Raw genomic sequence first — 24,488 nt, forward strand, 5'->3', positions numbered from 1 at the left:
GTGCTCACTTGTTAACAGATGTCTTTTTTTATTTGTGTGAAGCGGACTTCATACATTTTCCAGACAATCAGATATAAATGTTTGTTTGTAAATTAATTTGTTTGTTTTCTGACATACTTCGAATGTAAATATTGACTTTGGCGGGATATTGACACGCTGATGATACTTTGGCAGATGAGACTCGTCTTCAGGGGTCATTCAACAGTCTCAGTATTCTAATTCCGTTTGACCTTTATCTTTTATATCTGTTATAGGTTGATATTACTGATTATTTAATATAATATAAATAATGATATCTTCAGTAACTTTAATGGTCAGCAAAATACAATATTCATGCAAGACCGAACAAGATGGCTGGACGTGTGTACCTGGTGATGGTAGTAGTATTATGCACTGTTAATACTATACGGGGTGACGTTCTCAAAGAAGATACTGTCATGGTGTCCATTCCACAAGGTGATCTTATTGGTAGACAAAATCAAGTATCCTCGGACCTTTACGTCAATTTTTTTGGTCGCATTCCATTTGCAGCTCCGCCTTTGGGCGAGTTACGCTTCAGTGCACCCGCTCCTCCAAAGGGATGGGAGGGCCAACGAGATGCCACTTACTATGGTCCAGCTTGCACTCAGTTCGGTAGGGTATTTTACAACCATTCGCTGGAAAATATAGAGCTACCGATAGGGCTATTACCTGATCTCCCTGGCTGGTTTCCTGTGCCAGATCCGATTGAAGATATAGTAGAAAAGATTCAAAATTTAACATCCCGAATCCCACTGGACGAGATCATTGGCACGATCAGAAACATCTCAAACACTAATGTGACTTTAAGTGATATTGTAGGAGAAGATTGTCTGTATATGAATATCTACGCTCCTCAGGTCAGTGTCTTTTTATACTTTTTAAATTTAGTTTGTCATTATTTATATTAAATATGGCAATATGCAACTACATTCAATACCTATATAGCGACACCTTTCACAGTACTGATATTGATTTTACTTTCTTTATTTTAATCTAATTTGCGTCTCAAATAGCGCGTGTCGCCAATACAGGATGAAACATTTCCAGTAATGGTATATATTCAAGGTGGTGCTTTCGCCGTTGGTACATCGATGTACCTCTACGATGGGAGGATTCTGGCTGAGCGAAATAATGTTATTGTTGTTAACTTCAATTATCGTTTAGGAGCACTAGGTAATTGTAAAAGCATAGCTAACATGACAAGTGCATCAAAATAGTGTTCAGAAGAATTGTAAGCAGGTACGGGTTACGGGTTACGGTTATATCATCATACCTTCCCAATAATGCTGCTACATGGGTCTTATGTACGATAATTAGTCTTATATGTGTCATGTACAGTGATTGTAAAACCCGTTTCTTAAAGGGAATTGATTACGTTGTCCAATATTGAGAGAAATAATTATATCATAATTATATCGCAATGCTAACTGACATTATATTTAGGAAAATAATACGCTTCTTCAGTAAAAATAATGTACATTACAGAAATAGTGGAAAATAGTTTGCCTCCATGTACATGAGTGTACATGTACATGTGTGTATTTCACCTATCAGATGACATTTGTTAATGAACCTTCTTATCTTCAAGGCTTCCTTAGCACAATGGACGAAGTATCACCTGGTAACTACGGTATGCTCGATCAAGTAGCGGCTCTAGAATGGGTGAAGCACAACATTGTATATTTTGGTGGAGATCCAAGTTCTGTAACGCTTTTTGGGCAGAGCGCCGGTGGTGTTAGTGCCTCGTTGCAAATGTTATCACCATTAAGTGAAGGTAAGGTGACACTTATTCTGATAAGATAGAAGTGGTTGTGCATGTTAAGCAAGCCCGTACTGTGTACATTATTATAACAAAATACTACAAAAATATCTCTGTCTTGTCTTCGGTTTAAATCTAAGTATAAGTTATATTGTCTGAAGAAGTCAGTAGTGTGGTCCCATTATAATTAAGGATAAACATTAATTGTCCTATTTAGGTCTGTTTAACAAGGTGATAGTTGAAAGCGGCAACGCTTTAGCATCTTGGAGTGTCATCCTTCCGCCATATGACGTCACTGAAGGGACATATGGATTAGCTGATAATATTGGATGTCCACGTCGACCCCACGAAGATTTACTTGCTTGTCTCAGAACAAAGGACCCGTTTGAAATTTCAGCTGAGTCACCATCGGTTTGTAGATTAATTAAATAATAAACAGTTTCTTCCATCACACAACAATTATTTATATTTTTCTCACATTCTCTTCTGGTTTTGATTTTCTTTTTTATTAAATAGGAAGATTTGATACAATTTAACCCTTTAAATTTAACCATTTAAGTTCAGGCACACAGGAATTAAAAAAACCTTTTACATTAAGGGCTGCATCATATTCCACTATATCAGTGCGCGTCCTCGAATACGCACTCACTCTTCAGTAAGGTGGGATCGACGCATTAATTTATCACGACTATCAGATATTAGTCACGTACTTTCCTAATGCAAATATAATGAACATCTGTGACTAACTCGAGGCTAATGAGATGATGTGTGTATGCGCTCTAACAATGGAAAAGAAATTGCTTAATGTACCCGCTTCTTCTATTTTAGTTCATCAACGATGTGTTTGCCTGGGCACCGGTTGTTGACGGCCCGGGAGGATTTCTTCCGTATGACCCACTAACGATAATGAAAAGCGGAGACTTCAAAAAAGTTCCTCTAATCATTGGATACAATAAAGATGAAATGACCTTTACAATGAGTGAGTTCAAACAAGATCAGTTGTCACTAGTCAGCGCACGTGTTTTTTAGGTTGCTTTTGAAATATTGTGAAAATGAAAAAAAAACGGACAAAATGGCGCGCCACCACAGCAATTTTTAGAACAACAAACATAGTCTGATACCCTACCCTAATTTCAACGCTGAGGGCGGTTAAGAAAAAAGTAAGTAGAGGTTGTTCTTCAATCAAAATCCAAGCGACTAGAATTTAGGAACTAAATTTCAAGATCCTAAACCACTCTCAACGTTGAAATTGGGGCAGGGGACCAGACTACAACAAACACATCTCTTTTATTTAGTCTTCTATTGAACTATTGTTTTTATCTGGACATTGCGCGATAACATTGAATAATATACATGATATTGTGAGTGAAAATTAATACTAAAAAACACTAAAAAAAGATAATGTTTTATTTCTGTCATTATAAGAAATAGAAGCCATGCTTTCACGTTGTCATTATCATGATTCACCAGCGACCCGTCCTTTTAATAACCATCTAAAAAAACAACGCTAAATTTAGATGTCTGAATTCATTTAGTTTAATCTATTTGTTTAATGATAATAGAAATCGTTTGAATTTACTTGCATGTCGGTGACCTCTTGTATTATGTGACCTCTGATATATATAAGGGATACTTACTTATGACCAAGATCTGTTTGTTGGATTAATGTAATTTTTTCCAAAATTATTCAAATGTTCTGATGTACATTCACGTTCGATGTATCTTTACTGATGACAATTGGCGAAAAAACGGACGTTGTTATGAAATTTTGTATTGCAGAAAATTAAAAATGCCACCCAGTTCGAATTGTGCGTGTGTGAAAACTATAGATATTTCATAGTTATATGTTTTCCGAAATCCACCAAAACATATCAAACTTCAGTTTTGATACAAGTGTTTGTCGGAGTTGTTGACTTAATAAAAATAACACCAAGTTCTAATGCCATCTGTGTAAAAACAGTAGTTATGTTATGGTTATCTTTTCCGAAATCTGTCTTACTGTGCAGTCTTCACCGATAGTGTATGGGAATGCGTATACACGTCTTCACAAAGCGGATAACACGACATGTTATTTCCACGCTGACACTTCTCAGACACCCCCAGAATGCTTATGGCTAGAATTGAAAAATAAACATCGAAACTCGCATGTGGACAATATAAATCAAATCGTTTGTGAGGATCAAATTAGAGAAAACCAAGCCATTGATTATATGCACCTCATTGCAAGAAATGTATAAAGACAAGACAAGTGCTGATTACAGAAATTGACTCAGAAAACATTGAAGAATACCCAAGAAGCTTCAGGAATTGTTTACGTGCAGAAATGGAATCACTACGTGGTATTGTCTGTAATGTGTTGTGTGAGCTTGTTCCAGAACTAGAAGTTTGCTAAAACAACTCCTCCCAGAAGAACGCTACAGTGAAGTAAATCACTTGGCTTATCTGTGGCAGCACCAACTAATATACTAAATACAGGTGATCACGTTCTTGACTGATGTGGCATATCTGTTTAATCGCATCTTCAAGTTACATATACCAACACCGTAAGATCTAGCAATTAACAAAAACAAAACAAATCACTAAATCTTAATACAAGTAAGGTATAAAATATATAGTACTAAAATATCTCTAAATACTACAGTTCAATTCTTCTCTATTTCACCATAGATGGCGCTATCACTGAAGGTCACAACATAACAAATAATAATCACATTAATTCAGCTTACACAAAAAACAAATCTTCAAACAATTCAAAAAGTAATTATTCCAACACAATGAATGTGGATAAACGTCGATCTTATCACAAGTTCATATAATAACCTATTAACAATGGGTAATACTATGCCAAATACATTGTTGACGAAATCGTACACATAGTATATTAATGCTTGTAAGCACAAGTCAGTATAACATCAAAGATGCTCTATGCTGGTTTCATTCCTTAACAAAAATGTTCTCTGAAGACTCAAAGTACAAATAATTCAATTGTATATTACCTCGATCACTAGAGGGCGCTATTAACACAAAAATGCCGTGAAAGTCTCAGTGCACCTCGTCAGCTACATTATCTCACCACAGTTGCTGCTCAAATACCCAAGACCCTTCCTCATTGTGTTCTAAACAAATGACCCCCCCCATGGACATGGATACCAAGATTACAAACATGAGAGTATGACAAATCATCCAACAGCTCCAAAGAATCATAATAATCAATACCATACAAAGAAGGGATAGAAGTAATTGGTGATTGAAGACAAATTTAAATACTCATACTAAGTAGCAGAACATATGCCCAAGTTCAGCTACTCTAAAAATCACATATTCACAATTTAAATACATTTTTAAATTTCATTTTGTAAACCGAAACAGACTGTGAACCTCTGACAGATTTGTTAATGTTGTGGCAATAACCTAAGTTTTTGAACTTGAATTTGTATCAATAGTGTTGTTACTATTTTCAACTTTCATCCTGAAACGGTCAGCATTTCCATTTTGACAATACTTTTACATTATGCATTTCAACAGAGGAGCTATATCAGCTGGTAGGTTGCTGGTTTATTTTAAGCTGATGTATATTACAAAACAAGTATAGTGTGCCAAGGAACATTGCCGTTATTAAATACAAGTCTAGTATTTCTACTGCAAGTGTGCGGAAATGCTCTTTAAGAAAGTTACGTCATGTGGCTCCTCTACGATGACGAGCCGCAGAGGAAAACAGCTGACAGTACCATAGTATACAGACAGTGAACTGAGCTTGGTTCAAGAAAGGCAGAGCTTGTATTGACCAGGTCGTTGTTCTAACAATTTTATTGATTCCGAATTGTCATCGACATTGGAATACCCCCTGGAAGATTGAAACTAAAATCATATGAATAATTTTGAGGCTTTTAGTGCAGTGTTATCATGAAAACAAAAGACAACAACATACACAAATCTGGAATTCAATAGACCCTCAATCTACAAAACCCAGACTTTTCTGAAGACCATGCAGCTATCTCCACAACATAACAGCATCTACAAGAAAAGACTGACAGATGTGCGTATTTGCAAAACAATCTACATTTATCGTACGCAAGATAATGCAATTGAAGACTTGATGTACACGCATGTACAATTCAATTTATTGTTCAGTTGTAACTTTTGAAAATATAAAGTTATTTGATTCAAGCAGATTATTTCGTTTTATTATTGTATTCAATGTGGCTCATTAACCATGGTTGCCACACAGTAACCACTTATTTCACATTTTGTGTGATTAGAGTATGCACGCATGTTCAGTGCCATCGGTTGTTGATGAAGTGTTTTTATTTTCTATAGAGTTTCATTCCAATGAAAATGGTATGACGAAAACTGAATTCAGGGAGTACCTCTGGAACAAGGCGACTGGCAGGGCATATTATTCTGATACCAACGTTAAATATGATTATGTGTTCAATGCTTTTGAGTTTATGTACACCCCGTGGGAGAACCCAGAAGACCCACTATTAATGAGAGATTCATGTGCCGAGGTAAAATATTATATTATTTTATATTTATTATTTATGTAGAACGCTCGGTATTATTTGTTCACAAATTACTCACTAAAAAGCTATATTTTCAAGTTGACCATGAAATAATCAATGCTGTTTTCACAAGTGTACCCGGGTGTTGCTTATATGTTAACCATCAAAGTCAAACGATACAATACATGATTTTATCTTTTGTATTTAGTTTTTAAATGATCGGGGTTTCAAAGCGCCTGCTCACTGGCAAGCAAGATTAGCGTCGCATTATGGTGTGGATACATATGTATATCAATTTGACTATCGCAGACCTTCTGCCAGATGGGACGAGTGGACAGGTCAGTAATTCAGCATGTATACATTCACACTGTAAATAGTTTATACATTTAAAACATTATATATCTCAGCATTTGCATTTATCAGGCTGCAATATTTATATATTTAACGTGTTTTTCTTTTTATATTATATATCCTTATATGTTCATACGTATATATCTTTTTATAACGAAGGTGTTCCGCATTTGGAAGATCTGTTTTTTGTATATGGTGTGCCTTATATGCCAGATAAATATCCCTGGATAAGTTGGACAGATGGAGACAGGGATGTAGTAGACACTGTACAAACACTGTGGAATAATTTTGTTAAAACTGGGTAGGTATTATTTATTAACGTGTTTCTATGTGTAACATCTTTAGTTACGATATTCTTTTTCTATTATTCAACTGTAACCAGAACAATAATGACCAAAACCTATACATTTATAGAAAGCATTTTCCTTGACATGTTTGCAAATACTTGTTTGCATAGGATGTTTTTATTTTTAAGATCACATGACTCATAAAGTATACATTAGTAATAAATGGGTAACACGATTAAACACAATACTATCCAGTTATTCTTGCTGTCGAAAAAATACGCCTTTGTGAATAATACGTCATGAAGTATAAATAATAATTTTATATTTCTAAATATACTATTCTATATTTTATCATTTCTAACTTGTGACAAGGTTATCGCGCAGCCAGTTAGAATAACAGTAAATGAATAATTCAATTTCAGTTTAACAGTGTTTTTGGCCAATTTCAGGAGACTTCTTCTTGCTTTGTTAATATTTTATCTTTAGGTGTTTGTAATTAACAAACATAGGATTCTCATTAACACGTGCTTGATCTTATAGTTATGTTTGACAATCATGAATAATAATTACTTACACAGTGTACCACGAGTAAACAAAAATGTGTTAACTTGTTATGAGAGGATGAAAATATGCATTTTCTTTCAAAAATGCCAAATTGATTTTTTTAATTGGAAAAACAAAACACAAATACCGAGTAAACCTACACCGAGTATTGTTTATGTTGTATTTAAAATTGACATAACAGATCTTCTCCCATTTATTTTTATTATCAGAAATCTCTCACCCGAAGGAGCGTATATACCAAACGTTGAAGGAACGTGGGAAAAATATACACTGGAGAATCAGAGAATGTTTCATATCAATTCTAAAAGTACGATGAAAAATGACAGCGTAAATAGCAATATGAATGCTTACTGGATGCAGTATGATCCGCAGGTTGTTAAGTCAGCCTCATATTACGACTGCTGCACTGTTCCATGCGAGGACGAAGATAATGCAATCACATCTTCAGCACATGTTCGTATTCCTGATAGAATCACGATCGCCATTGTAACCATAACGACTATTTCTTGTCTATTCATTTAATAAAATGTTCGACTCCCACTATAATGGCAGTGTACCAGTGGTTTACAGAATAATTGTTCGAACACGCAATATGCACATGCTTATTTACCAGATCAATAAAAAAGGATAATTTATTACACCATTAATGTAAACAAATTTAGTATGTTTTTATTATCATCATGTGGCAATTCCCCAGGGTAGATGGATTGTGCTCATATATATTATATGTTTCGTGAAATAATTCTCATTCATTCGCTTTCCTCACTTAGTTCACAGACAACTAACATAAGTGATCTGAGACTTGTCTGAGCGTTGTCGGTTTCCCGAACTCAAACACAGGAGAGCAAGCCCGAATTCAGTGAGACAACGTAATATCAACCTTATCTGTATGTGATACTAATAGTCTTGAAGTCCTTACCCGATGTATGTGGTGATTGTAAAATAGATCACATAACAGTTGGGTAAAACACCACATGTGACAAGCTAGTATCTTTCATACATTTATTTATTTATTTGTTAGGATTCTGTATACGATAATGCACAAATGGAATGCAATATCCGTACTCAACACAAGTGCATTATCTGACTTACCATAAGTAAGTAGATTATATTGGCCAATCACGTTCAACTAATTACGTTGGTATAAATGTTTACACGTTTTCAGTGCTTTGTTTTCACTGTTCACATTATGTTACACTCAAGATACCGCAGGTGGAAGCAGTTACACTGGATAATCATTTTTCATATTTATGACTACATTTCGAACGCGAGAAATCAATATATCGCGTAATTCCGAATAATTCCCCATGTAATTTTTTTTTCTTTCTAAATTGTGATAGGCAATTGGTGGTATTGAAATTAATTAGCCTTCCTGGTAGGAACAATTAAACACGATGCGCAGTTGGTCTATGCTATTCAAAACTAATTGCTATGCTAATCCGTCAATGATTTGAAGGGCACTGTTTGGTGAAGTTGCTAGTAAGCGTTGTTGTTGTTGTTGTTATTATTATTATTATTATATAATTGTATGCTGTAGTTTATGTTGGAACGTCATTTGCCGTATGTTCGTCCCAGGAAGACAATCCAAGGGATTGGAGAGGCTCTCCTAAACGAATGATATGATGTGAAGTCACTTGCTAGTTGCCGAAGACTTTATCGTGGGTTGTGGATCTTTTAATTATTAATCCTCGAGGCCCTGACCTGACTCGTTGCACTAATGACCAATGGAACATTTCGTGCATAATAGAACATATGATTAAGACTTGGTATTATTAATCTATAAAGCTTTGAGCTTGAGTCGCTGGGAAGATTGTTATATCTGTAACTATGACTGAATATTATTAATCCTTGAGGCTCTGACTTGAATTACTGCGTTAATGAGCAATGGGACATTTGTTACATATAGCTAATGTCATACTATAGAATACTATATTAAATGAAAGTAAACATTACTGCATGCATGCATAAACCGACGAACACCTAAGGCACTAAACTCCCCGTCACGTTTTTCGTTAGGCTTTTCATTTCAAAATGTATTTTTTGACAATTTGGATTGATTTTGGCATTTCGGTCCGTGTACTATTTCGCCTATATTGCGTATTGCGATTGGAATAATGTACAATTATTTCCTTTGTAGTTCAGTATTTTTGACAGAAGGATGTATATTGAATGCCAGTCTGGTGACCTCCGTGTATTTTTGTTTTGTTTTATTCATCGAACACGAAAAGTCCATGCTCAGCGTGTCCAGACTGGAATCAGCCTACTGATTCACCCCAAAAGCCTCATAAGTAAATAGATTTCTAACACTGTTGAAAAAGTTAAAGGGAATAGAGTTACCCAAGCTCGGAGAATGATCTATTGTGGTCTACCCATATGGTTTTTCCATTTTGTGACTAGAGTCACCTAACGAGAGTAAATGTATCTTGCTCGCCACTAAAATGGACCCAAGAATTTAGGTTTGCAAGGTAGTGCAATAGAATTAAATGATTCACATGACTTGGTTCTGCCACCAAAATTAACTTAGTTTGCGATTCTCAAATTGCATGGGCTACTGTAGTGATACGTATTGAGTTCATATTGATATGCTTCTGCCAAAATTACTATGTTATGTCAAGCACAGTGAAAAGTATTTTGGGAGCAATTGGCTATAGACACATACACTTGTGCACATGCGCAGTTAAGTTGTTCACGGTTATTATTCACAGATTTATGTGTACTGAGATTATTACTCTGGTGCCATGCTTATTGGTTACCAGCTTTCTCAAACTAACTAATGTATGCTTCTATTTTGGTGACAATACTATATTGATAGATATGCAATACATAATATCATTATACATCTATCACTGTAACGCCACAAGTTACAGCGTGCCGTAATTTTGCAGTATTTTACCATATTAGGAAATGCGAATTCCAAATATGGAACAATAGGTCAGAGATGTCAGCGAGAAGAAAATTTAGATCAAGTGCAGTGTTGTGACACATATTTTCACGTTTAGCGCGCTGTGGCAGCATGTTCTAATCCTTGACAAGTAAAACCCCGTCATTGTGAGCAGGTTTTCATTATGTGAGATGATATAAAGGTAATGTATTTCCAAAAACAGCGCCATCTTAAGTCTTCAATGAAATAAAAACAAGTAAATTCGGTAAGTACTAGTAAGTGTGTATATGACGATTCTGCATGCATATAATAGAACGCAAGCGAATTATAATTTACACTTTTCGGCTGAAAGCAAAAAATAAGCTGGCACTCATCTCATCTTTGTCTAAATCAACTGATAATATAATGTCAGCTGAATCACCGTCGTACTGGACGTGGTAAATATAGGAGTACCAAACAGCTTAATTCAGATAACGATAATGAGAAATAGCATATTTTGTACACAGGACATGCAAAATAAATCACGTCAGTCCTGCAGATTTAATCATGTCTTCCCTGGGCAAAACGCCCGTTAAAAACAAACTAGAGAAATATTCCTAGAGGTTCTGTGTTCGCAAATAATATTAATCTGAAAGGTTCGTGCGTTTTTTGCTAGTCTAGTCTAGTCATCTGCCACTTGTGAAACAACAACTTTTTTCTACTGCCATTTGTAGTTCTGGCTTATATGTAACGCGTCAATCCATTAGGTAGTATTTGAACGTGACTACCGAATTAATAATAGTATCAAATCAGAGAACGTTTTTCCCCTACGGCCATCAACATTATTTATATTACTTTTCACGAAATAAATATAGCATTAAGTAGGTAAACGGACACATTGCTATATGTTTTGACACAAGAGATCCCTCTAAATGCATCACGTTTTCAAATAAAGACTTTGAATCACAATATATTATATTCGCAATGCATCATGGTCGATGCTATATATATTTCCCTGGTTGTAAGGCACTCTTGAACTCAATGTAATTACGTAATTTAGGTTTCAAGGACGTATTTGCTTTCGAAAGCTGTTTCTGTGTGTCAGAGACAAATTCAGAAAGAAAAACGTATTTGCTACCTAGTCTGGTTATATTGAATATTCACCAATAACTACGATTACGTCACGGTACTATCATTTTCTATGTATTAAATGTTCTATGCTTGGCGGTCTCAATGCACTGATTCAAATACACTCTTTGTGATGCTATACAAGTTTAAAACCAAAGACACGAGGGACTTGTGTTTATGATCGTCAATGCATAATGAAAAATGTGTATTCCGTATGTTTAAATGTGTAAGCCTGACCAACATATTTACACGATATCACATGTCCTACATGCTGGATTGATTTTACTCTTTTATAAATTAGATTATACACTGCTTTCTATGTCGCATGAACACGAACATGTAACACGATCATAGTGGCATATGTTGTTCTCATTATTAATTGAACGCACGCGCTTTGTACGGTTCTCAAGCTAATGTGCATTGATCTTGTCTTTTCATGATTGTGGTACACGACAGTATCCTCACTACTCTTCCGTCAACATCCGCATTTCGTTTCATATACACTTTCATTTAATGATGTATGTTTTCAACATAGCCTTCAAGTAATTCACGATGTATGATTGTACGTAAATTATGCTGTCAATCTACTTGGAGACGATGTCACTTGCGTCGGAACGGATATGACTACTGATCATTGGAGTAGCGACGGAAACTCGTGGCACTCTTCAAAAGCAGTATTATTTATGTATACCTCGCGATGCATCCAGGGTCCTTTAATGGATCGAGATTGAATGTCCACCAAATGATGAATTGATATCCCAGAGGGAGGATTACTTCGCGGTATATCTCAACAACAATTGTGTATGCGTCATAAACTCGAATTTATTAGACTTTTGATAGCAACGCAATGGATATTAAAATTCGGCGATACTGTTCTTAAAATACCTCTGGTATGAATTATTATTATTATTATTAAGAATCTCTCCATCCTCAATGAGTGTTAAGGATAAATCACCAGGAGTGATAGTTGGGCACAGTTGCAATTTCCTCTTTAACGTGGCTCAGTTATGACAAAGTAGTGCATACGTTTGGTTCCAGTGAGCTCTGCAAAAGTATAGGCATTGAACGCAATGGCGCTTGAAATAACTGCTATTCCTATTAACCGAGGAGCAATCAACATCAGCGTTATTAGGCGTTAATAAAACTGGCAATAATGCTATTCTCGTGTTTTGAAGTTGTCACAGTTATCAATCGGTCAATAATTTAACTGTACGTTTGAATGCTGCGTCATGTTATACGCGTTATTGTGTTGAGGAATATACAACTTATTGGAGCTATATGGCATTTTATTCATCCATTACATTCAATCATGCATCATATTTGCAATATTAGACACCGAGCTCGCTGAAATGAATGAATCGTTGGTTTATACTAGCTATAAACAATGGGGATAAGCTGCAAACACTTGGCTACGGGATATTATGTGATAGTTACATTAAAACATCAAAGTAACCTTTGGTCATTGAGAAAACTTTCATACTGTATGACCTACGCGTTGATCGCTTTTTATATTCTATAAATCGGCATAGGATATCAATGTTTATGCAGGTTAGACACGATATGGTGTCACTGAATGCACACATACTGAGCATATCTATATTTAGCAAAATTATGTACGGTAAAAACAGAAGCCATGCTATTCAATGACGTCGATATTCCAGCTGAGTAATCAAATTTAACCAATTACAAACCACGTTGTTTTCTATTTATTTCCGAACAGCGGTGTATAACAAAAAAGCCAACCATAAAAACGGCTGGATACCATCTCACTATTTTTACCCAAAGGCCACTTTTCAAGAAATAGCTTGTTGTTTGTTACTCGTTTAATAATTACTGTGCATCACATGTTCAATGTCAATCATGGAGGTCCTATCCTTATACCACCTTTTTCTGTTTCCAATTGATATGATACACGATATTACTTATGCGAGTGCCTAGTGTCAGTGTTACAATATACTATCTCGCGTTACTATATATATAGTCTACATACATCATCATTTAAAGTGAACTTAATATCTCGAAAACAAACAAACAATGAACATTGTTTATTTAAACTGTTCAAACTGCATTATTTACATACTGTAGGGTCATAACAATTTATGTTACGATATATATTAACTTCGTGGAACCTGTTCAAATCCATGTAAATGTTTTTCTTTTATTTACTTCAACATTTTTACTGTTCCAGTATCATATATCATAACGTTAAATACTTAGTAGTGTTATACATCTGTCACCATAACGTCATAAGTTACAACGTGCCGTAATGTTGCGGTATTTTACGGGGTATTTTCGTCTTACCATCTTAGAAAATGCGAATTCCAAATAATGAATGATTACGCGCGTAAGCGTCTCCTATTAATAAAACAAACATGGCTCCCACCAGGGTTTGACCGGACTCCACACATGGAAAGTTCGCTGATTATGCACTCAGACAGTACGCCGCGCATCGACCTCCGCTGCGCCGCGTTGGTCGATACACCAGCTGTAGTGCCTTTGTGCAGACTTTGAGGTATCCTCGTAACAACCTCATATTATATATCTAATGATAAATACCTTGTATTATACATCTATTGGTAAATACCTAGTATTAGAAATCTAATGGTAAATGCCTAGTATTACACATCTAATGGTAAATACCTAGTATTATACATCTAATGGTAAGTACCTAGTAGTATACATCTATTGGTACATACCTAGTATTAGAAATCTAATGGTAAATACCTAGTAGTATACATCTAATGGTAAATACCTAGTAGTATACATCTATTGGTACATACCTAGTATTATATATCTAATGATAAATACCTAGTATTATACATGTATTGGTAAATACCTAGTATGAGAAATATAATGGTAAATACCTAGTATTATACATCTATTGGTACATACCTAGTATTGTACATCTATTGGTACATACCTAGTAGTATACATCTATTGGTACATACCTAGTAGTATACATCTAATGGTAAATACCTAGTTTTATACATCTATTGGTACATACCTAGTATTGTACATCTATTGGTACATACCTAGTATTATACATCTATTGGTACATACCTAGTATTATACATCTATTGGTACATACCTAGTATTGTACATCTAATGGTAAATACCTAGTATTATACATCTAATGGTAAGTACCTAGTATTAACATCTATTGGTACATACCTAGTAGTATACATCTAATGGTAAATACCTAGTATTAACATCTATTGGTACATACCTAGTAGTATACATCTATTGGTACATACCTAGTAGTATACATCTATTGGTACATACATAGTAGTATAAATCTAATGGTAAATACCTAGTATTAACATCTATTGGTACATACCTAGTAGTATACATCTAATGGTAAATACCTAGTATTAACATCTATTGGTACATACCTAGTATTATACATCTATTGGTACATACCTAGTATTACACATCTAATGGTAAGTACCTAGTATTATACATCTATTGGTACATACCTAGTAGTATACATCTAATGGTAAATACCTAGTATTAACATATATTGGTAAATACCTAGTAGTATACATCTATTGGTACATACCTAGTATTAACATCTATTGGTAAATACCTAGTATTACACATCTAATGGTACATACATAGTATTACACATCTAATGGTAAGTACCTAGTATTATACATCTAATGGTAAATACCTAGTAGTATACATCTATTGGTAAGTACCTAGTATTATACATCTATTGTTAAATACCTAGTATTACACATCTAATGGTAAATACATAGTATTACACATCTAATGGTAAATACCTAGTATTATAAATCTAATGATAAATACCTAGTATTACACATCTAATGGTAAATACATAGTATTATACATCTAATGGTAAATACCTAGTATTATACATCTATTGTTAAATACCTAGTATTACACATCTAATGGTAAATACATAGTATTACACATCTAATGGCAAATACCTAGTATTATAAATCTAATGATAAATACCTAGTATTACACATATAATGGTAAATATATAGTATTACACATCTAATGGTAAATACCTAGTAGTATACATCTAATGGTAAATACCTAGTAGTATACATCTATTGGTAAATACCTAGTATTACACATCTAATGGTAAATACATAGTATTACACATCTAATGGTAAATACCTAGTATTATAAATCTAATGATAAATACCTAGTATTACACATCTAATGGTAAATACATAGTATTACACATCTAATGGTAAATACCTAGTAGTATACATCTATTGGTAAATACATAGTATTACACATCTAATGGTAAAAATCTAGTATTATACATCTATTGTTAAATACCTAGTATTACACATCTAATGGTAAGTACCTAGTATTACACATCTAATGGTAAATACCTAGTATTACACATCTAATGGTAAGTACCTAGTATTACACATCTAATGGTAAATACCTAGTATTACACATCTAATGGTAAGTACCTAGTATATTGTCTGCCATGATGCCAAAATTTCAATGTGCTTGCATAGACTACTATGATTACTGAGATTATTATTGCATTAAGGAGAAATTACACTACTTTATTATACATAACATATTATACATTTATGATATATGAGATAAATATATTAATATACATTAGCTGGTACCCTGGGATGTACAGAGCACATACGATATAGTTATAATGTGTTTTGCTGGAAGGAACTTTCAAGGATACATGGAAGGTCACTCGGCGTGAAACTCGTCACTTTTCACTGCGCACTGTTTTGCATGTGTACTCTTTGATCCTGATACTAGTAGCTATTGAATGACGTGACCCTCAATGTCATGTGAGACTAAGCCTCAGATGGCCGTTACAAGACGTTTATTGGTATATCAGTTTTTTTATCAGTATATCACATAGTTATAGTATAATCATATATACACAATATTTTGTTTTAAACACGGAAATAAAAAATACAAGTTTGCTTTCATTGTACACGTGTAAAAACATTCAAATAAGAACATTTCTCTCACGATACACCATGTGACATCGCATATGCTTTTTTTAAAGTAGAATATTTTGTTCCTTTAATGTGAGTAATTTACGACGTGTTTTTCAACGTGTTTTTTTATTACGCAATAATATATATGCGCGTGCAATGTCGTAATTCAATGCACTAAATATATTTGGTGGGTATAACTCATTGAATACATGTAATGATGAAAATTTTTTTTGGCGACTAAATCTAATTCACAGAATACACACTACTTATACATTTGGCATACAGTGACTACATAAAGCAACTCGTATGCAATGTCAACGTAATCACTAAGACTCGCTTGCGATTTCAAATAAGTGAGATTGTTTTGTACAACCTGTATATACAACTGATGATTGGACATGAATAAAACAAGATTTGGAGAATGGGGAATGACATTTTAGTGAGAATGAGAATGTGTTTCCAATATTTTTGTTAATGGATCTATGACCCCTGGGAAAACAGCCTTGTATGTAATCAACACCAATAATACTGGAATAATCACTGAATGTATAGCTTTCAGAAAATAACATACTTCAATGCCCATCCTCTATTATTTGTAAATATTTCAAGACACCTGCGTCAGACGTGCGCTGTCAATCAATGGAACATAGCTTCACATGTGCACTGTATATGACAGCTGATTCGTTACAGCGAGGAACGTAGTTTTTACTACAGCGTATCGCATAGTGTACACTAAATTATTACGTAGTTTTTACTACAGCGTATCGCATAGTGTACACTAAATTATTACGTAGTTTTTACTACAGCGTATCGCATAGTGTACACTAAATTATTACGTAGTTTTTACTACAGCGTATCGCATAGTGTAAACTAAATTATTACGTAGTTTTTACTACAGCGTATCGCATAGTGTACACTAAATTATTACGTAGTTTTTACTACAGCGTATCGCATAGTGTACACTAAATTATTACGTAGTTTTTACTACAGCGTATCGCATAGTGTACACTAAATTATTACGTAGTTTTTACTACAGCGTATCGCATAGTGTACACTAAATTATTACGTAGTTTTTACTACAGCGTATCGCATAGTGTACACTAAATTATTACATCAGGGTTTCATTGTTAAACGAATAGAACAGTCATTCATAAAGTTTCAGGAAAGATACGGCGATATTGTACAGAAATACTCATCCCATCGACGTTTATTTGCGACGCCAAATGATGTTGCACGTTTATGTTACGCAAGTCTATGTCAATAACCATTGTTCTACAGTGTTGATAAAAATCCTAATATTTGAAAATAACAAATTTAATGACACAAAATATATCAGATATGACTAAAATAGCATCACAAAAATTAAAAGAACGACACAAGATGAACTATGGATCCACAGCTAGTTAAACCAATGCCCCATAAACACTTACTATTATTGCTCTATGTGGTTATCGCTCTTTTAAAATCTATTCTTCTAAAGTCACATACTAACTTCAGATTTGAATCAAACTATTTATGTTTCAGTCACTGTTACGAGGCGTTTTTTGCTCATTTGTATCTTGTTCATTGTAATTCTGACATTATCAAAAGTCCTTCCAGGATATGACTAAAGTGCTTGTGTAATTTCGTTTTTTCCCATTTCATTCATGAATGTTTTGAGGAAAGCAAAGCCGGAAGTATCCAACTAACGATTGATGTATATGTCTATACTCAGTTAATATTGTCGGAATCGTCTTCTCGAATTTGAAATGACAAAGAACGACACTTGTTAAAGTAACTTTGAATGCCTAGTTATTAAAAAATAATAGCGATGTATGACTGAACGAAATTATATTCTGCGTCCTGCACAAATAAGTCTCGTTAGACAATCTAACCCTAAGTCTTGCATCATCGAGTGCAATTGGCATACCATCTTTTCAAGGTCTTAAATCAAATCCAGCTTGCATATAGGTTTTAATGGATGAGCAGGCGTGGAAGCTAATAAATAAATAAATACAAAACATTTGCAAGTGTTTAACAAAACGATGTTTACAGAATGATACTGAAATTGGACCACATAACAATGCATTGGAAGATATAGAACAGTTATTACATGTTTAGAATGTTGAATTGTTTTCCTCGTCAAAATAGATTCAATATAGAAACACAGCACTCGGAAGACAGGCCACGCTTTCTTCAACATCAATATTAACACTCAAAGCCATAATTTAGGCCTTATGCTGGCGTAGCTAAGGACATGGCGAGTTAGAAGGCATAGCATTTGATAACTATGTATCATTCATCATTTAGATTGAAATCTTACCAGGTCTTGCAGGTCACAAGGTTACGGTTGTAAAGTTTGAAAGCATTATGGGTTTGTGTAGGATGTTGAAGTAACTCGTGGATTAGTGGCGATTATAAAATAAATACAATTATTATACATCTGTCACCGTAACGCCATACGTTACAGCGTGCCGTAATTTTGCGGTATTTTACGGGGTATTTTCATCCTACCATATTAGGAAATGCTAATTCCAAATATGGAATTATAACGCGCGTAAGCGTCTTCTAATAATACAAAGAAGTTCGCTGATTTCGGCATTCCCATGATGTATCCTTGGTAGGAAAAGATGTATAATAATAAGGTTATTACGAAGATACCTCAAAGTATGCACTCAGACAGTACGCTGTCGCATCGACCTCCGCTGCGTGTCGGTCGATACTGCCGCTGTACTGTCTTCGTGCATACTTTGAGGTATCTTCGTAATAACCTTATAATATTTGGAGTGTTTATAAAATTATTTATTTTGTGATATTGGTATCAAACTTGAATTAGGAAAAACTTGGTGTGTTTCAAATATTGTCATATGTATGACGAAAATTGAACACAAATCTTAGAATAAGTGGTTACGACTTTTACGACGATCCCTGAAAATTAATTACACTCTAGATTTGGTTTACAGACACTGATTGTAGCGGAAGTTTATAAAATCATTTACATAACAACATATGACTATCAGAAAAAAGCTGCTTAAAAACGCTCCCCTATACCAGACATTGTTAGTTTGAAGGTTATATTAAAAATGCGACTGATAACCACAACTATTTTACTAACCACACGTACACATAATTAAAAAATCACATGTCAAAACATCAAAACCAAATCATATTACACGTAACATTGAAACTTTATGTAACGTCAATTCAAAGTGTGCCATGGCAGTAAAAAATAACCTTCACTTGAAGTGTGTTTGAAGAAACTTTTTCAAAATGTGGCAAGAAGCAGCGAACTCAGAACTAAACGTTCTAGTATTTCTAGGCATGTTTTGTTACAGTTTTTCCCGCATTAATGTACAAAGACTGAATTCCATGACCGTATTACAAAACATTTACTGTACATGTGTACCACTGTGAACTATAGGTAAGTTTTGTTTAAAGGTGAGCAACTTAACCCACGGCTAATCAAACGTACTGCTAATTGCAGTTTACTCTGATCAGGTCTACAAATTACGCAAGTAATATTGTCACATTTGTTTTTTAATGGATTGAAACATGATGAGACTATTTCGCATGTTCCGGAACAAAAGTTATACAAATATTTATATGAGGAGGTGGAGTGGAGGTGAGTAAAGGGATGTTTTTATACAATGTTCATTTCAATTCATTGTGAAGAAGAACAATCCAACCACATTCATGTGGGTATGGTGCTAGACAATAAATTCATTGTTCCTTGTCGAATTCGTGCAAATAAAGTAACCCGATTACGATTCACGTAAACGTATATTTAGTAGTTAAAATACTAGCTATTGACCCCTACGTTGGTCATATGACATTGGAACAAATCAATAATATGTCTCTGACAACTCGTCTTGTTTGTTATTCTGGTTTTGTATGCCGTATTTCGAAACAGTCTGAAGCGGATCAGTACTGATGTGATAGAGTTGGTTACAGTAATGGAATATAATAGGACAGTGTATCACTTGTTTTTTTTGTATTATCAAGCGACATATACATTTGTTACTCGACGGAACTGGAAACATGCCAACACGCCCTCTTTTGATACAGTCCAATTAATCAGGCGTCACCCGGGTAGCTGTACATTTAACAAACACATACTGTCAATGCAAGGGTTTATCTTGTATGATATTTGCCAACTGTAAAATAGACAAAATTGCTCTGAATTTTCAAAATGTATACTATACTAAGTTTCAACAATTAAAGACATTTCCTCGAAATTTCTAAACATGTCTTTTATTATTCGAATAATTAGTGCTTACCATGTTCAGCACTGTGACACAAAGCCAATCTTTACTGATCGAAAATATGCTTTGTTTTGGGATAACAAAGAATAGCTAGCTGTTCAATTGACACATCAATGAGAATTCGTCTTCTAACCGGAAGTCAATCAATCGATGAATGAAATTAGCTAAAGACCAAGTAGACACACGTTGGCTAATCCAGCACGGCAATACCCAGTTTAATCGTTCAAAACAACACAACAGTATTTGACCTCCAATAGCACATATGTATTAACCATGGGAATAACTTATTAAACTGGTTTGATTAGAAATAAACATTTCCCAATAATATGCAGATTTTCCGCTCAATACCGGAAAGAAACTGCACTATAACCTATAAAATATATATTACATAATAATATGACATCCTTGGGAAATTGTAAAATAAATATATTGTATCTTCAAATATTCCAATATTGGCTTTTGTCATAAGCGGTATATGCATTATGTATACACGTTTGTTATACAGATTTAAAAAAACAGGCTTCACAAAATTAGTAATGTGATCAAGGTTAATTACAACCGTGTTCAACAAGAGTATAATTAATCATTATCAATCGAATTCACAATCGTATTACAGTCCTTATTATAAGGCATGTTAAAATCAGTGAGAGAATGGCAACGGCCGGCCAAAATCTGAGCACATTCTGATTCCATTGTGGTACATTTCAAATATCAGTCTGATTTATATCCAAACAATTATTTCTTGGTAACAATAAACGTAAACCTACTAAACATTGGGCTAACTGACTTGCCATATGGTGCGCTTCTAAATTGAAATTTTAAGAGGTTTGTAAATTCTAGCATAAACTTATTATGTTACATGCAAAGTAGGATTGGCGGGATGAAATACTGCATGATATATACTCGTACTGAAGATAGTTTAATAAACTGTATTCTGTATTGGCAACTGAATGAATTTATTATTAGCACGCTTTATATTTGTGAAAGCTGGTACACTCTAAGTTGGGTCACAAATGGCCATAAAAAGCAGTAATTCCGATGAAATAATCTGTAATTTACACAAATCACATATTGTCCAGGCCTTCGATCATAAAGACATACTTAGTCACATACCAAACATATTGACAACGATCTGCTTACAAGTCACTGGTTGGTCATTAAAGGACAACATGATATAGTTGATTTCAAAATTTTACAAATATATTTTCATCATTTTTTTGACATGCTTTTGAACTAGGATAGCGTCGAGTTCAATGTAAGTGTTCTATCGTCAAGAATTGTAGGTATTGGGGTGGGACAAAAATAAATTAGCTGAACGCAACGTTTTTTTTTTTCAAAATGTTTTTTTCCCTAACATATTTTGTTTTGATGACCCATAGTCCGTGATTGTAGAAATCATCTTTTTCAATTTATCGCATTAAACATGAAGCTTTTCTGTTCGTAATACCCGGAATACAGCCGCAGGACAGTAAAACATGGTGTGTTGTAATCACCACCATATGATCATTATGGGTACTAATTTATCTTATTAAAACATACTGACCGGTGAAATTAATAAGATTGTTTATTGCGGAATCATGTATTGTTATTGCTTATACAACTTATGATTATAGTTGATCTTTAGATTGTACCCTGTCATATTAATTACTGTGGTGTGAATCTTAAATAATACGACGCATATTATAACCATGTAATACAGTCAGAAACTGTGCCTGCAATATTGCTCCACACTGAATTGTAATTGGTGTGTCCCATCGGTGACAGTGTAATTTGCAGCCACGACGTGGATTTAATCCTAAGATTACTGGTGCACGTTAATGATATATCTTGTTTCTTCCTGTGAGATATTTTGAATAATGCTTTTTTTTCCGACTAGTTGCCAGTAATTTGTTTGATGTGTCATTCGTTGTGGGAGATATTAAATATAGCAATCGATGTAGTGCGTACATTAGGGTTTGTTTATTTTTGCGATAACTCTGCATCCGCATATAAAATAAGTGATTTGATTTCGCTGTCAAATTGAAAATATAATTTCGTTTGATGTTGAAAAAGATAGCAATAATTACTATTGCAAAATAACTTTATCCGAAACTGCATAAATGCGACCTTCACCTATCGCAACACTGTTGCTGTCATTAATTCCATTGGTTACCTGGTAAATGTATTTGCAGACATCTGTACCAATAACAAATATCGCTATAGTAAAGCTTATTCAGATCGTTGGGTTTAATTGCGGGATGGTAGTCTTTGGCTGTCCCAACCTTTTCAGCTGCCTTTGAATATCTTTTAGTATAAAAAACTCCACGTCGTTTAGATGGCAAACGTCCGCACGCTGACAGGTATCGGATCTGATACACGATATCAAGGTTTTAGAGTAGTATAACGAGCACCAGTGAAAAACAATGAGAACAGCTATGCAAGTTCTTCCTTGGCACTGTTTTCAAAATTGCGACTTACTTGTTCTCAATGCAGTACTATTAAAACACAATGGCAATGGCGGCAGTAATTGTCTCTGTTTTGGGGGCAATGAATGATTACTCTTATTTCATTAATATCTCCACATGTCGTAGAAATTTGGGAAATCAAATCTCAAATCATAATTTGGCTCACCAGGAGGTCCAGCCGTAGGCAGAAACAAAGTTACAGAGGACGACGCCATAAAACAAGGTCGCCCAGAATTGCACAGCCCTTAATTCTTTATAATCTCATAGGCAGTGATTGAACAGTTTTCATGGCGACAATGTGACCGTATTTTAATCAATCGGCGTGAAATATTGGGCATGAGTGGTTATAAAATATTTTCGACTGAGTTGACGTACTCATAATTGGTTACGTTAATCATAGAAATTAAAATAATAGCAACAAAATACCGACATTATCACCGTATTAAGTTTGTATTAAGGCTGTGCCTTGGACATGTAAGTAAGACACAGTTATTTTATCTATTACTGAATTAACTGTATTATTAGCCCCACCCGGACAAAGTCTGGGAGGGGCTTGTAGTTTCGTCTGTCCGCCCAGAGTGATTACTCGGAGATAACTGGACCGATTTTTTGGAAACTTGGTACAAGGACATAGTGGTCAACATGTGCACATCAATTTATTTTCCAATTCGATCAAATGTGGCCGACTGGCGGCCATTTTTAATGCCAAAATTCAGTCAAATTCGGTCCTTGTGTGTCCATCGTCATTTCTCGGAGATGGCTTGACCGATTTTGTTGAGACTTGTTACAGATGCACGTTTTGTGATATGATTAAATATGGCCGACTGGCAGCAATTGGATTGTTAATCATGGCTTTTGTCTGTCCCTTGATAGATGCCTTGACTGATTTCAATGATACTAGGAACAAAGACACAGTAAGGAGGTACGAATATTAACATGAATTTATTTCCTGATTTGATCAAATATGGCTGTCTGGCGGTCATTTTGAATGTCAGTCAAAATCCTGTAAAATTCTGTTTTTTGGGTGTGTCCATCATAATTTCTCGGAGATGCTTGGACCGATTTTGCTGAGACTTGGTACAAAGGCAGAGTGAAAGATGGTACAGATGTGCATTTTTTCAAGGAATCAATTTATGAGCTCATTTGCATATTTAATTACTGATTTGAATTTTTGTTAATATGTGAACATGTATTGGCAATTTATTATTGACTCAATTCAATTTCCATATACAATTGAGTGTGAATTTTTTGTTAAAATTGATGAAAATTTTACCAAATTTAATAGAGATGTTCCAACTGTTAACCCGATTTTATACACATACATTCAAACTTTATAATTCATAGCCAACTATAATCACATCTGACAAGTGTCT

At 34.5% G+C, this 24,488-nt stretch overlaps 1 protein-coding gene across 1 annotated transcript in view; it reads left to right on the forward strand.

Annotated features, from left to right (window-relative positions):
- Positions 1-350: 350 nt before the first annotated feature.
- LOC100373851 (cholinesterase-like) overlaps positions 351-24,488 on the forward strand; it is a 34,116-nt gene continuing 9,978 nt past the window's right edge. The window contains exons 1-9 of the mRNA XM_002732181.4: positions 351-878; positions 1,053-1,194; positions 1,610-1,795; positions 1,998-2,191; positions 2,609-2,759; positions 6,098-6,288; positions 6,491-6,620; positions 6,793-6,934; positions 7,694-7,864. Of these exons, the coding sequence (XP_002732227.3) occupies positions 351-878; positions 1,053-1,194; positions 1,610-1,795; positions 1,998-2,191; positions 2,609-2,759; positions 6,098-6,288; positions 6,491-6,620; positions 6,793-6,934; positions 7,694-7,864 (1,835 nt within the window). The remainder of the gene's footprint in view (positions 879-1,052; positions 1,195-1,609; positions 1,796-1,997; positions 2,192-2,608; positions 2,760-6,097; positions 6,289-6,490; positions 6,621-6,792; positions 6,935-7,693; positions 7,865-24,488) is intronic.

Source organism: Saccoglossus kowalevskii, chromosome 8 (assembly GCF_978046115.1).
Source record: "Saccoglossus kowalevskii chromosome 8, keSacKowa6.1, whole genome shotgun sequence".
Classification (NCBI taxonomy): Eukaryota; Metazoa; Hemichordata; class Enteropneusta; family Harrimaniidae; genus Saccoglossus; species Saccoglossus kowalevskii.